Source organism: Anolis sagrei, chromosome 1, assembly GCF_037176765.1.
Source record: "Anolis sagrei isolate rAnoSag1 chromosome 1, rAnoSag1.mat, whole genome shotgun sequence".
Taxonomy (NCBI): Eukaryota; Metazoa; Chordata; class Lepidosauria; order Squamata; family Dactyloidae; genus Anolis; species Anolis sagrei.
The window spans coordinates 167,832,099-167,848,525 of NC_090021.1; the positions used below are offsets into that span (position 1 = coordinate 167,832,099).

At 41.6% G+C, this 16,427-nt stretch overlaps 1 protein-coding gene across 3 annotated transcripts in view; it reads left to right on the top strand.

Moving 5' to 3' along the window:
* Window positions 1-16,427, top strand: part of NRP2 (neuropilin 2) — a 386,206-nt gene that overhangs the window by 314,817 nt on the left and 54,962 nt on the right. For all 3 annotated transcript variants that reach the window (XM_060782906.2, XM_060782908.2, XM_060782914.2), the window contains one exon: window positions 1,137-1,181. In XM_060782906.2, the coding sequence (XP_060638889.2) occupies window positions 1,137-1,181 (45 nt within the window). The remainder of the gene's footprint in view (window positions 1-1,136; window positions 1,182-16,427) is intronic.

The following is a 16,427-nucleotide window of genomic DNA, read 5'->3' on the forward strand; positions in this document are numbered from 1 at the left end:
GGGCTTTAGGACCAAATACTATTCAGTTGAAGTTAATCTCACTGTCCAATAACAAGGCACAGAGAATTGACTCGGTTCTTCATTTCTAAAAATTAGTATATAACAACAATAACAACAACAACAACAGAACTTCATTATTGTCCCATGTCCACCATATTACTATATTCTTTTCAGGAGGAATATTATTATTTTGGACTCTCAGCTGCCTAATATTTGTTTATTTATTTGCAGTATTTATATTCTGCCCTTCTCACCATGCAGAGGACTCAGGGCAGATTACAATGTACATATACATGGCAAATATTAAATGCCACAGACAGACAACATACAGTATATAGACAGACACACAGAGGCTATTTAACATTCCAGCTTCATGAGAGTATGCCCGAATTTCAGCCACCGGGTGAGCTGTCACTTCACCATCCACTTGTGACGCTGATGGAGTACTTCCTCATTCTTTTGCACGCTGCTGGAGATTTTTATGGCATCATAAATTAGTTAAATTAGCCTCCTTGCATAAAGCGGTACCTAAATTTCGTACTTGACAGATGCAACTGTCTTTTGGGCTGCAAAGGTCGACAGCAAGCTAGACAAATGGTCAGGAGCTTACTCCGACCCGGGCTGGCTTTGAACGCATGACCTTTCAGTCACATAGTGATTTTAATGCTGGTCCTGGGGAATGACTACTGGTATACATTCTCCCATTGCAATGCTGGGGGGGGGGGGGATGCTTGGGTGAGCCTTACACCCAAGTAGGCATGCTTACGATTGCACTATCAGTTGTAAATAATCCTAATGGGCCCCTGCTTAAGCAATTTGGGACAAGCTATACAGGGATGGTCTATGAGTCTGTATAACAACATCATTTAGAATTGCTGTTCCAGAAGGGTGGGGGGAATGGGGTGTGATGGGTGATACATATCTAAGGAATGTATGAAGTGTCATTTAAGGAATATTTACTTTTGGAATAATGTATACTGAAATAAGTCTTGTATGGCAACGATTTGTTAACTGTTGGGATGTATCAAATAAAATTTTGTAATTAAAAAAAAAACAGCTCCTAAGACTATCTTGGAAATCTATACTTTGCTGTTTTGGAGCTAAAACTAAATTGCAATTCTTCTTTTTCTGTGCAGAGCCTATTGCAGCTTTCCCTGGTGAACACACGTACGAAATTCCAGGTAAAAATGCATTTATTCTAGGAGGGTTTTTTTTTCTTACTGCATGATTTCATTTATGATTTCTTAACATTTTATTTTCAAAAAGTGAATGTGTGTGCACAGAAAGAGCCAAAAAAAGACTAACACAACACTGCTGCTATGCAAGCTCTTTACATTTGCAACATGCCTTTAACATCAGCAGGTGGCACTAGACCAGATGTGGTCCCTGGATGAGAGGGGGGTGAATCACCAGAGTGCAGTCCCTTGGAGTTTAAGAGAGAACAAGAAAGGGTCGTGAAAAATCACCTTTCCTGGATTAGCTTTTCAGGCACTTGAAAAAATCCTTTAAAAACTGTTCAGCTTTCTGTGTTAATCAAAGAATCAAAAAGGTTGTGCTTACAGATTAGGATCTAATTATCCAATAATGTCAGAATCAGCAACAAGTAATTTCAGTATTTTCTTTCCTCATAACAAAAAGAAAACTGCGCAGTACTCAAAGATTCTTCACAATTTGGGATTTCCTGTGTGCAAAATTCACAAAGAGGGGGTTTATTGTGCCAAAAACCACATTTTGAGAGTGGGGTGGTGGAATGAAACCATATTTTATTTGATGTTTCCTGTGCAGAAAACGTGGTAGTTGGGGACTTATTCTATGTAAAATGTGTGTGCTGTGTGAGTGCATGTGCATCCATGTGCACACAAAGCAACATTTCTACACAGGAAATACGGTGCACATTTTATGCAGAATAAGTCCTGAACTGTGAAGCTTCGCATCAGTCTGGGATGCTCCTGGGGTTTCGTGGCATTTGCGAAACACGTTCTCTGACAGTTTTAAAAACATTTTTGAATACTTGTTCCATCCTTATTACAGTCACATATCTGTGTTCTCCTACAATACTTCCTGTGCTCTGTAGGAATTGAACAAAGTGACTTGGCACATAGAAGTGTCATATCAGTCTGGGTCTCACCCTTCTGCTTAGTAAGAGAAGCTCAGCATTTGTAACATTCTTTTTTTCCCTTAAAAAAGGCATTTACTAGCTGTTTGAGAGGCAAATTTTCAAGCGTGCATTTTCTCCCACACTTGCTCGGAAACTTTTCACTCATTATATTTATGCCTGTAATGCAGATGTTAAAGGCAGTCGTATTCTGCAAAAAGGCGGCAACCTATTGAGTGTTTGCAGCCTCTCCTTGTTTACTTTGCAGTTTGTCAACTGTGTCGTTTCAATGGGGGGGGGGGGTCATGGAGCTTTCCAGATATTGTTGGATTACAATGCTCTGCGTTCTTCAACATTTAGAAGGAGGATCCTCAAGCATTTTAAGCAGAGGGCTGGTTTACGGTCCCTCAAACTGTTGGGCGGGTTGGACTATAGTTTGAAAAACAATTAACAAATTCACATGTCTTATTTGTAGTGCAAAAAACATGACAGAACAATACAATATTATTTAAAACAAGGAACAATTTTAACCAACATAATTTATCAGTATTTCAAGGGGAAGCGTAGGCCTGCTTTTGGCTGATGAGACAGTTTAAGTTAATTATGATTGTTGTTGTGTGCCTTCAAGTCATTTCAGACTTAGAGCCAAGAAAATGATTTTGGAGGGCCACATCCAGCCTGTGGGCCTTAGTTCGACACCCCTGATTTAGAGGGTTGCCGAATTTCCATCCCTACGCTATCCGTTGGGAATAGGGAGTCACCACCTATTGTCTTGTTTAAAAATAATAATAATAATAATAATAATAATAATAATAATAATAATTATTATTATTATTATTATTATTATTATTCAACAGCCAGCAGAGTGTCTGCTGTGGACTCATCTTGTTGTATTTCAAATAATAATAACAACAACACTTTATTTATATTCTGCCCTTCTCACCCCGAAGGGTACTCCAGGCAGATCACAGTACACATACACGGCAGACATTCAATGCCGCTTTGTATAGACAATACACCGACAGACAGAACAGAAGGAGGTGCCATGGAAGGTTGGGCTTGAGTCCAGGGCATGCTGTTGCTCTGTACTCTATGACGAAGAGACGTCAGGACTTCCTCCTTCCTTTCAGTCACCCAGCATTTTCTGATCTTCTTTCTTTATGGCCCTGCTTTTAGCAGTTCCTAATTTCTCTAAACACAGCTAAAGCTGTTTCGAATTGCTTAAGTAAACCATGAGCTAAGCTAATAGTTGGCAGCTCATACCAACCCAGGGCTTCGAACTTGTAACCTTTTGCTTGATAGATCTTATAATTGCTGATGATTTACCAGCTGTGCTAAACCAGAAGAGCTAGAACAAAGTTAATGCCTCTCCTTTCATTATGACTTCCAGCCCAATCAAAAGGCTTGTATGTTAATGGCTCAAAAAGGAGTATCAGAGCATTGAAATTGCACTATAGGGTCACCCCCACTTCCCCGACCTAGTAGAATTCAGTCCAACTAATAATAGAGATAAATAAGGATGCAGATGAACTCCTCTGCCTTCGTAACACCTAGGGAGGAGCAGTGAAGCTTTAAGATGTAGGACTGGGGGAATAAATAGCAGCCACGGAGAGGCTTAACCCAAAAATGAGCAGTGAATTAGAAGTGCAATGAGGTGGGAATGATGAATATTTCGTGTGGAGCTGTTTTCCTTTCCAGCCCACAAATGGCAAAGCAGGGGCTGAACCAGGGCTATTTTAGAGAGGGACCAAGTGGGGAGGAGGAACTTGAAACGCAGGAAAAACTGTCACCCTGAATTTGAAGGTTGACATTTAGTAAAAGAGAAGCAGGGTGAAATGGTGCATTTAATAGCTTAATGCCGGCCTGAAGAAAAGAAAATGGGATGCCTCGAGTTGATAAAACCTGTAGAGGGAAACAAAAGAAGAGAGGAAATCAGAGAGAGGCCGTCCTCCTCATTAAACTTGTTTCTGAGTCAGTGGAGATGCTCTGGGGTGGGGAGAAGAGCAAGGCAGCTCCTTTCTATCTGGAGTGATTTTTAATTTCATTTCGTTGTATAATGCTTTCTGCCTTTCACCTGTGGGATGGAAAACCCCAGTGCGGCAAAAAGTAGGGAGCATTCGCTTCCTAAAGCTTTCTGCTTACATTAAATCATTCTCTTTCTATTTATTACCGGATAGACTGTGTTTCCTCGAGCCATCTCTCAAGCTACTGCTGACGTATGGCAGAAACTACTGGCTTTTACTTCCAGAAGAGATGAATTTTCAGGGGTTGGGGAAAGTTGGCTTCTCTGTGAAAAATAGTTTGCAAAAGTCCTTTGGCGGTAAAGTGGTGTGGCTGGGAGATAATCTATTGTAGCTCAGGGTGAAAGGTACACTGATACCCATAAAATTATGCTTTGCTCTGAAGTTAAAAGTCCACGGTTTTGTAGCAATTTCACTGTGTGTCTTTTAACACTTTGATTTTCCTGCTCCATTTATTATTTTCAACCTGAAAAGTAGCCTGGGAGTTCAAGTCCAGGTTTTCCCATATTGGGTGATGTTGCAGAGACGTATCATGGCCATTGCAAATATGTAGAGCTGGACTTTATCTCCTTTTATTGCCTTCATGGGTTAACGGCAGATATCTAACTTGCCATGTGTTGTGATAGTTGTGCTCAGCATATGCATAATAACACAACATCACTTGAAATCCAGCTGTACCCATCTCCCTCCTCAAGCCCTTTGTATAATTCTTGTGCTTATGCTAAACTTGGGATACTTTCTCCATCTGCTGCCTCTCTCTCTGCTGCCTTTATGTATCTCAGGGCCCTTTCATACTACAGAGTTATAGTGCTATTATTCCACTATAGCTGCCATGATTCCATTCTGAAACACTGGAACACTCTAAATGCTCCTCCCTCTGCTTCCAGTCCCATGAGACAGAACTGTAGTAGTTAAAATGGAATCACAGTGCTATAAATCCATAGTGTGAATGGGACCTCAGTGTGGAAATTAGAGGTACCACAAAGATACAATTAAGAATCATTGCACATAAAGGGCAGAGTTGGTGGTGATGTTGTGGGTAGATAGATGTTCCATTCAGCTGCTGAAAGCCAATTGTTATATTTGCAAGGGCTTGAACGTTTTGTGTTATTTTCAATAAAGATTGTCAGATAGAGGCAGCAGGATTGATCATGAATGCCCTGATTCTTTAGTGGAAGAGCAATGCATAGAATCATAGAATCAAAGAGTTGGAAGAGGCCATCCAGGCCAACCCCCTGCCAAGAAGCAGGAATATTGCATTCAAGGCACCCCTGACAGATGGCTATCTAGCCTCTGTTTTAAAACCTCAAAAGAGGGAGCCTCCACCACACTCCGGGGCAGAGAGTTCCACTCCTGAACGGCTCTCACAGTCAGGAAGTTTTTCTTCATGTTCAGATGGAATCTCCTCTCTTGTAGTTTGAAGCCATTGTTCCGTGTCCTAGTCTCCAGGGCAGCGGAAAACAAGTTTGCTCCCTCCTCCCTATCACTCTCTCACATATTTATACATGGCTATCATATCTCCTCTCAGCCTTCTTTTATTCAGGCTAAACATGCCCAGCTCCTTAAGCTGCTCCTCATAGGGCTTGTTCTCCAGACCCTTGATCATTGTAGTCACCCTCGTCTGAACACATTCCAGCTTGTCAATATCTCTCTTCAAATGTGGTGCCCAGAATTGGACACAATATTCCAGGTGTGGTCTAACCAAGGCAGAATGAGGGGTAGCATTACTTCCCTGGATCTAGACACTATGCTCCTATTGATGCAGGCCAAAATCCCATTGGCTTTTTTTGCCACCACATCACATTGTTGGCTCATGTTTAACTTGTTGTTCACGAGGACTCCAAGATCTTGGAGTTGGGCTTTGTTTTGTCGAAGGACCACCCATTGAATTGTAGAATCAGAAGGCAGTTGCTGCATTAGTGCATGCAGTGGTCCTGCCTTGGGTGCCTTGCCTTTGTCAGGGGTATTGCCTTGTACAAATGATAGATACAGTTTGATATTCTATGCCTCCATTCCTCACAGTTGAAAAAGACAGCTGAAAAAATTGTCCGCAATGCAGTTCTATCACTTCTATTCCCTAGCAATGCCTTGAACTCACCCTGATGATTTAGAAAGTCACTTGTAGATGTTTTTGAAGGACTATTTGTGGCATCCAAAGTAGTGTCAGAGAAGAGTTCTACACGGTGACCAGGTTACAAGAAGGTATCCTGGGTGTAGTTCCTTGTTTCGGTGTTGGTGATGAAAACACCTTCTTTAGGTAATTAATTCTTCTTAATATTTCAACAAGAAACAAGTCTCTGATACTACAATTAAATGTATGAAAAGAACAACAACATACATAAAATAAATATGCCATAGCACCCCTATTCTTATGTTAACATTAAATCAATACCTAACTAATACAAGATACCTTGTTGTAACCTGGTCACTGTGTAGAACTCTTCCCTTACACAACCATGGATGCCACAAATAGTCCTTTGAAAACATCTACAAGTGACTGTTTAAATCATCAGACAGATTGGACTTTTATGTTTATCTAAATGAATATGGACATTTATCCATGACAAAGAGAAGTTGTTCCTCTATATCAGTGTTTTTCAACCTGTGGGGTCCCCAGATGTTTTGGCTTTCAACTCCCAGAAATCCTAACAGCTGGTAAACTCGCTGGGATTTCTGGGAGTTGTAGGCCAAAACACCCGGGGACCCACAGGTTGAGAAACACTTCTCTATATTGTGTTTATAAGTAATAAACCTGTCATATGACATCATATTTGAAGTTTCAACAACAATAACATAACAGGGTTGTTGTAGGTTTTTCCAGGCTATATGGCCATGTTCTGGAGGCAATTTTTCTCCTGACGTTTCGCCTGCATCTATGGCAAGCATCCTCAGAGTCTGAGGATGCTTGCCATAGATGCAGGCGAAATGTCAGGAGAAAAATTGCCTCCAGAACATGGCCATATAGCCTGGAAAAACCTACAACAACCCAGTGATTCCGGCCATGAAAGCCTTCGACAATAACATAACACTTTGTGTATCATAGTAATAGATATCTATGTTCTATATACTGAACTCACTCTGGCATACCATGAGTACCTTTCTATGAAGAAGGGAGGAAAAAGGTTCCCTTTAAATATTTGCACTTAATACAGAAGTACCAACCTACAATTCAAGTCTAATTCTTGCTGGGATGGCACAACACTACCTAGATTGTATTTGCGCAAGAGTGTATTCACCTTAATAAACATTTGTTCTCTGTATTTAAACAACAACAGAAACAACAAAAATACCAAAAAATTGTGTGGTAGCCCTTTTTTGCCCTGGCTTTTAGGATTTCTATACGCAGTTATTTTCTTTTGCTTGCTACAAAGCCCTACTTTCAGTCTGAAATGGTACATACAAGCCCAAAATGTAGTGGCCAGTGTGCATTGGGACTTACATTTCCTGAAGTCTTTCATTGTGTGCATTTTAGGTTTAGTATAAGAAGCCAGGGAAATGCAAATGGGAAATGGAAAAGAAAAAGATTGGCACAGCCCTGTGTTTACGGAAACAGGGTTTTCGGAACACCAGCTTAAAAGTAATTTTGTTGAACATATGAGATTGTATGGCCTGAGGGATGGATTTTATGAAACTAGCTGGATGCGCTTTCACTCTGCTGTGTTTACTGTGTGAAGCACCTTAACCTGACAGGAACCCAGGCAGCGCCGTCTTCCACGTCAGCACAGCTTTGGGCAATTCGTATGCAGTGCCTTACATATTGCAGCTGAAGGACACTGGATGACTTCCACGGGCCTTTTCCATGTCACAAAAGATCATGCATACATTTTGACAAAGTGAGTCCAATTGCCAGGCTGCATCAAAGAGACTCCCATTCTCCTTTAAGCCTGCCAGTGAATCAGGAGACAAGATTGGCATGGCCCCATAGCCCTCCCTCCCTCCCTCCTGCTCCTCCTCCTTTACCTGTGTCAATTCCCACTAGTTGTAGCAGCAATCCAGGTCTCTGCATGAGCAGAGCAGAGGAACACATGGGATAAACATTAGCTCCCTGTTCTCCTGAGTCACTGCCAGATTTCAAAATAGAGGGAGAATTGTCAGTCATTTTCAATATAAGGCAATGCTGCCCACATTCTTTAGTGACAAGCATGTGTTTTGAGATTTCAATTCACTATACTATATTTGTTCTTTGCATACTGAGATGCTTTTTTGTCAGTGATAGAGGTGAACACCTATGAAACATAATGCAAGAGGAGTACTTAAGAGCAGAAGGATATATCCCAAGAAACTCTCTTTAAGTATTTATTGGTATACTCTGCTTCACGTTTATGGAGATTTTCAATTACTCCAATTCCTTCTATTTATGGAGAGACAACGCCATCACGATAAAGAAGAATATATAGAGTTGGCTCATAGTGAACCAGCACTCAGTGTCACCAAATCATTTCAGTAAGGCTTTTGTCAAAGTTTCCCATGATATTCTTGCACACAGGCTGGTGAATTGTGGGTTAGATAATACTATTGTTAAGTGGAGTCATAATTGCTTCACTGACTGAACCCAGAGAGAGTGCACCAGTGCCTGCTCTTCATCCTACTTCAGTTCTTTAAATAAGTAGGGTAGAAATGACAGTGTTCACTGTTAAGTGGAAAGTAAAATTGGGTCTCTCTTTCCCTCCTCTCTCTTTCAGTCTTGCAGTTGGCTAAGACATTTTCTCCAGACTAGTTTTATTATAGAACAGAAGAAAAACGATAGTGGTTTCAGACTTACATTTATTGTTATTATCTACATAAGCTCCCTTTGGTGTCCTTTTCCATGTTGTAGACCAGTGGTTCCCAACTTTTTTTGACCGGGGACCACTCTCCAACATTAGTACCAAATGGGTTACAAATAAGTTTTTGGTCAATGTTAGATTCAGTTTGGTTATTTGAGGTGCTGATTCAGAAAATTGCATTGGATAGACCTCATCAGCTTTACTTTCTGATACAGAACACATGCCATCCAGTAGTAGCCTTGTGCTCACCCACAGAAAACCATATTTAATAATCTAGAGTTGACATTTTATTTTATTTATTTGTTTAAAACATTTATATTCCGCCCTTCTCACCCCAAAGGGGACTCAGGGCGGAGCACAGCATATACATAGCAAACATTCAATGCCGGGACACAAATTCACATACACATACATACATACATATTAAAAAAAATTATCAAAATATTAAAATACACCATTTTAAACCATCCTAGTCATTCGTGTCAAATCTAATTGGCCTGGTCATCTTTCCTATTGCCGCTTTATTGCCCTGTCCCGAAAGCTTGGTCCCACAGCCAAGTTTTTACCATCCTTCTAAAGGACAGGAGGGGGGGGGGGCGACCTGATCTCACCAGGAAGGGAGTTCCATAGCCGGGGAACCATCACTGAGAAGGCCCTCTCTCTCATCCCCACCAATCATGCCTGTGACAATGGCGGGATCTTAATCTCTGCAATGGTACATAGATCAATCCAATCCAATTTTCTGAATCAACACCCCAAATAACCCCAGGAACAGTCCTAAAAACAAAGACACCAAGAAAAAAATGGTTGGGCTGTGTTATTATCTGTGGATTTTGTTAATGCTCAGTACTATAAGAGGGTTTCACGAGACCAGTTGCTCTCGTAGCAAAGGTGTAATAATGGTGAGGCCGTGGACCATATTTTCATGTTTGCGGACAACTGGTGGTCCACAGACCACAGGTTGGAAACCACTGTTGTAGAAGATGTCTATGTCTGAATGCATACTGCAGGGCAGAGAAGCACCACGTGTATATTTATTTATTTAATTATTTACACCATTTCTACCCTGCCCTTCTCACCCCCGAGGGGGGACTCAATATATCAGAGCTGGCTCTGCTATTAGGCAGAGTGAGTCAGTCCCAAGAAACAAATGTTTAGTATTATAAGAGAGCAAGAGATGGTTATACCTTTTAATTATTGATGTTGTCTCGGTACTGCAGGAAAAGTAGGATGGCACTTGTGGGATATTGTCTCCTCTGTCAAAATACTTTGGTTGTCTTTAGCTGTGTTGTACTTTGACTTGGGTAGATGGAGGAAGAGTGCTCTCTGGTGCTCTAATTTCCACAAGCTATTGTTGCTACTTAAGAAACTTCATTTGTTAAATACAACCATTGGCCGCAACTGGCTCCCCAGAGTTCTAAACTGTGAATTAGAGCTTACAGTACTGTGGTCACTACCTTGGAAGTTCTTGGATGTATATATCCTTTTGAAATGACACCTCACAGGATGAGAAGACAGGAGCAGGGCCCAGAGTAGCTGAGCAGATTTGAAAAATCTGATTAGATGAAATGGAGGGGACAATCTCTGCATTTTGGCAATTGCTACATACAAAGATATATGGCTTCATCAAAAATTAACAATCAAACAGGAAAAGTACATGCCCAGTGGCACAGTGGGTTAAAGCACTGAGCTGCTGAGCTTGTTGACCGAAAGGTCGCAGGTTCGAATCCGGGGAGCGGCATGAGCTTCCGCTGTCAGCCCCAGCTTCTGCCACATTAGCAGTTCGAAAACATGCAGATGTGAGTAGATCAATGGGTACAGCTCCAGCAGGAAGTTAACGGCACTCCATGCAGTCATGCCAGCCACATGACCTTGGAGGTGTCTACGGACAACGCCGGCTCTTCGGCTTGGAAATGGAGATGAGCACCACACCCCAGAGTCAGACATGACTGGACTTAATGTCAGGGGAAAACCTTTACATTTACCTTAATTTTAAGTTCTGCCCAATATTATCTGAGGAGATTGTCTATCCAGTTACATTACAGAATTTCTCCTTCTCCTCTAGTCAACATGTTCTCTAATTTTACTTAATTTTACTTACTGATTTGGAGCAATTCTGTTTTTCTGCTTAATAGTCAAAGCTAGATATATCCTTTTGTCTAAACAAAAGACTATAGTACAATATAGATCACCAACCCTTGTTGTATTTGAAAGATTCATATATTGTTCAATTGTGGCCCAAACAACATGGAGTTTACTTAATAACATTTCCATTATCCTTACCTCTAGTCTGCCTTAGGACCTCACAAAGCATTAAATAGATTCAAAAGACCATATTTTTTCAGAGGAAGCCTCCTCCTCTCGCCCACCCACCCCCATCTGCTAGGTCAACCTTTATTTATATTCTTGTGATAATAATAATAATAATAATAATAATAATAATAATAATAATGCAGTTGAATATATTTCCGTTCCTCAGAATTCTGCAATAATTCTATGAGAAATGGAGGGGAAAGCATTCCAAAAAAATGTCTGGTTGAAAACCAAAAGGAGCTTGAACGGGCTTGGGGTTTTTTGTTTTTTTCTCTTTCTCCTTTTGCCTTTCATCAGTATGGGTTCACCCATATTCTCTGCACTTCACTCTAGGTGTAATGTTGAATTGCACTATCTGAGAATCCAGACCTTGAAGTGCCAGTGACTTAGCTACAAGTGGCTGGTGATTAAACTGTCATTTGTGCTTCTCATTCCTCTGCTGCCTGGGTGGCAAAGCAGGGAGATCAACTAGAGATATTTACATCATTTGTCACTGTGCAGGACAGTTTGTACTTGCTCGGCTTCCCAAAGGAGATGGGCAGTTTTATTACTTCAATGTTGTTTTATGGCTTCTTCAGTAAACTTTTTGTCTCTGTGTTTGAAGTCAGGCACCATTCAGGCTAGAGAATTCAACAAACATTGCTAAGGATACATTTGGGGAGAAAAAATGTAGGAAGACAGTGACAGTGGTTGGGAATGAGGCATATCTGAAATGCTCTGAATCCATGTTGCCCTGCTCCTTTTCCTACAGTTTTTAACACAAAGATAATTGCTAAGAATATGCTCCCTTCCATTGTCTCAGGCTTCAGGTATGCAGGAGTGCAGATGAGATGGTGGGTGGCCTTGAGATGCAACCAGTAACCCTTCCTTCACTCTCTCCCATGAACTCTCTCCTGTATTTGTGGCTGAACAATGACTAGGACTCTGAAGGAATAATACCTCAAAGTTTGGGGGAGCTCTGCACCAAGTAGCAAAACTCATACATACCCCAGTCCTTAATTATCAGGAACTCCCAAAGATGGAGCCCTTCAAACCAAAGCCACCTGAGAAAGCATCACTCACACATCAATTCTAAGGACTTTCCACTGTCTGTCACTCATAGACAGTGCGCCCCTGGTGGCACAGTGGGTTAAATCACGGAGCTGCTGAACTTGCTGACTGAAAGGTTGGCAGTTCGAATCTAAGGGGTGGGGTGAGCTCTCACTGTTAGCCTCAGCTTATGCCAACCTAAGAGTTTGAAAACATACAAATGTGAGTAGATCAGTAGGTACCGCTTCAGCAGGAAGGTAATGCCGCTCCATGAAGTCATGTCGGCCATATGACCTAGAAGGCGTCTACGGATAATGTTGGCTCTTCGGGTTAGAAATGGGGATGAACACCATCACCTTGAGGCGGACACGACTAAACTTAATGTCAAGGGGACACTCTTACCTTGAGCTTTATCACTCATATGTTGGAGGCTACACACTTTGCAAGGCATGAAGTATGCAAATTTTCAATCTCTCCATGCATCTCAGAAGAGATAGAGCAGGAAATGGGCCAGCTGGTCAGAGAAGGGAATAAGTACTCCAAGGCCCCTTCTACACCGCCATATATAATTTACTTATTTATTACATTTGTATACCGCCTTTCTTGGCCCACGGGTGACTCAAGGCAGTTTACAGAGGCAAAATTCAATGCCCAGCAACATCATAAAACATTTAAAACATCAACATAAATATACAATCATAACAAGGTCAATAAAACATTGATCATTAATGTCTCCTAGTCAAAATCAGTTAAAATCCACATTATCTGCTTTGAACTATATGGCAGTGTAGACTTCTCATAATCCAGTTCAAAGCAGATAATGTGGATTACTATCTGCTTTGATAATCTGTAGTATACAGCAGTGTAGAAAGGGGTCTAAATTCCACAGGAGCGAATTGCCAGCCCACAGCTGGGATCTTTTTTTTTTTTTTTAATCGTGTCAGAAGCGACTTGAGAAACTGCAAGTCGCTTCTGGTATGAGAGAATTGGCCGTCTGCAAGGACGTTGCTCAGGGGACGCCCGGATGATTTGATGTTTTTATCATCCTTGTGGGAGGCTTCTCTCATGTCTCTGCATGAGGAGCTGGAGCTGATAGAGGGAGCTCATCCGCCTCTCCCCGGATTCGAACCTGTGACCTTTCGGTCTTCAGTCCTGCCGGCACAGGGATCTGAACTGGATAGATTTTTTTAAAGTATAGAGGCCTTTGGTTCTTCCCAGCTACACATTTTCACCTAGGATATCCACTGGAAATGCAAACTGAAATTCTTATTAATATTGGGGAGGAGAAGGAAGACGAAAACAAGTATTCTAGAGGGAAACGAAAGCGCCTCCACCTTGATCCCAGATTATTTGAAAGACATCTCTTCAGACCTCTTTAGAGAAATATCGAGGATGAGAGGGGGGTGGATGAAAGATGATGATAGGAAGGAACAAGACACTCTCCTCTCCCCAGCCTTCTTTGGTGCCCGGAAGGCATGGGAGGAGAATACTCCTGCAATGTGATAGCTGCTAAAGAGAGCCTTGCTGATGAAGGCTTCCTAGTTATGCCTGGAACAGGCTCAGTGGAGGCTTTGCTGCACGTTCTCGCTCTGGGTCATTCCACTTTGTTGCTGAAGGGTCGTCTCTTGTGGAGGGCAAGAAGAAAGGTCATCTTTCCATTACCCTCTCCAATAAATGGCCTCTCAGTGGAAATGGGAGGTCACTTGCTGATGGCTGTGATGGTGGCTTTGAGCTCATGTGCGCGAGGAAGGATTGAACAAATTGAAATGGTTCTTCCTTCTCTCTTACGAATGCCTGCGTGGCTGCTTATTTTCTCTTCCTGGAGAAGCGTTTGCTCTGGATGTCATTCTAAACCTTTTTTCTGGGCACTATCATTTCCATCCATATTATGCGCACTGAACTCAAAACTGACCTGTTGCACAGTTAGACTGCACTAAGAGGATTGAAAGCATCTTGCTGTAGTCATATAGCACATTCCTGCACTGGATATATTTTGCGTTCACTAGACTTAATGCCAAGTAAGTGGACATAGGATTACAGTTTTAGAAAAAGTAGATTTATACAAACCGTTCCTTGTAGAGTTTATAGTCATGGATTGTTGGGTTTATAGCAGTGCATAACATCTCTGTCTGTTTTGTTTCCCCCTTGGATTATTCTGAGCATGTATGGAACACACACAGACTTAGTTGCCAAGCAGCAGTATTTACTGGCAATAGTAAATGAACACTAGCTTGCTGAAGCCAAGAAGCAGCCATTTAAGGGAACTATATATTTCACATGTCTAGAAGTAGATTGGTGTGGGCTGTGCTATGATCCACTCACTTGGAAAGAGTGAGCCACTTGTAGCAACACGTCAAGGTCCTCTTAACCTCACATCACTTGACCTTTTCCTGAAACAGGTACTCTGGCATTGCCCTTACTCTGTTCCCTGTGACAACATGCTCTTGCACAGCTTGCCACATCTATATAAATAAAAATGCAATGTTCTTTTGTGGGATTAACATAACTCAAAAAACCACTGGACGAATTGACACGAAATTTGGACACTATACCCCTAACAAACCAATGAGTGACTATCGCTCATAAAACCCTTCCAAAATATAGTGGAAAGGACTTAAAAAAACCCCAAAAGTTAAATGATGATACAGCACATGTGCAAAAACGACAGCTCCCATCATCCCCTAGACCAGACCCTTTAGGGAAGAAGGAGAATGCTCCAAATGCACTGCTTCCAAGCTGCAAGCTTGCTTCTCCTTGGATTACTTTGAGAGCATCCAAATCCATGCAGATTTTCTATTTCCTATTCCTGGACTGCAACTCCCAGCAATCCTCCAGATAGATAAGATAGATATATTAGATAGAGATAGATAGTAGGTAGCTAGATCAGGAGGACTTGTGGGAGTTACAGTCCAAGAATAGGAGAGAAGGAAGAAAGGAGCGAAAGAAAAAGGGAGGGGAAGGAAGGAAAAAGGTAGAGAAGGAAGGAAGGAGGGAAGGAAAGAAAGAGGGAGGGAAGGAAAGAAAGAAAGAAGGAGAGAAAGAGGGAGGGAAGGTTGACCACAGCAACCAGTCCAATAATAGGTAGAGAAGGAAGAAAGGAGAGAAAGAAAAAGGGAGGGGAAGGAAGGAAAGAGGTAGAGAAGGAAGGAAGAAAGGAAGGAAGGAGGGAGGGAGGGAGGGAAGGAAGGAGAGAAGGGGGAAAAAGGAAGGAAGGAAGGAAGGAAGGAAGGAAGGAAGGAAGGGAAAGAGGAAGGGAAGGTTTGCCACAACAATGCGTGGTGGGTACAGCTAGTATAAACATAATTTGTGAGCACGTATGAGAAACATAAAAGTACAAAAAGTCCTTAATTTGCAATAAAAGAAGACAGAGTGGCACAGTCATGCCTGGCTTGTTTATGTTTCTCTCCTGTTAACTGTCTATTTTTTACCATGAATGTGACACATGATGGCGAGGAGATGTTCCACTATCGCCATCTTTGCACCAGTTGCTTCAGGCATATGATTTCTCTTTCGATATCAAAGCTGAGCAGGGAGAAAAGAACCTGGAATAGCAAAGCACAGGGAAGTTTGGCAGAAGATGGGAGATTTAGCTCCATTCCATTCCATTTGGCTTAAATGACAAGTATCACTCTGGCCCCTTCTACACTGTCATATAATCCAGCTCAAAGCAGGTAATCTGGATTTTACATGGTAGTGTATTAGGGGCCTCTGTTACTGAACTAGATGTGTTTCTGGGTTTTAGTTTTTTTTAAACTGAAAACTTTATATCAGAGATAGAAATAGTATGAATGAGATAGGTAGCTGCACCAAAACAAATCAAAAGAGCACCTCAACTTGTTTCGAAATGGTTTTATCCAAAACTAACAATAACTTAACATCCAAGTGGGCAATGTTGTAGATCTATGATGTCCTGGAGGTAACTGGTGAGGCTTTCCCCCATTTTTGTCTTGATGTTAACACACATTCAGTAAGGGATTCTGGTGGTAATCTACTGTTTACCTTGCCTGCAAGCACATATTGCTACAGTAGGATCAACTCGAATAGAATCTTGTTCTTAGCCATGTCAAGCTTTATTGTATTGTTTACTGCAGACACTGCTGCCCCCAAAATCTGCTTCTTCATTCCTCTTTCAACATCCAGTACTGAAGATGCTAAAAAAAAAACCTTCCAGCAAGGCCAGTGGTTGTCAACCTGTGGGTCCCA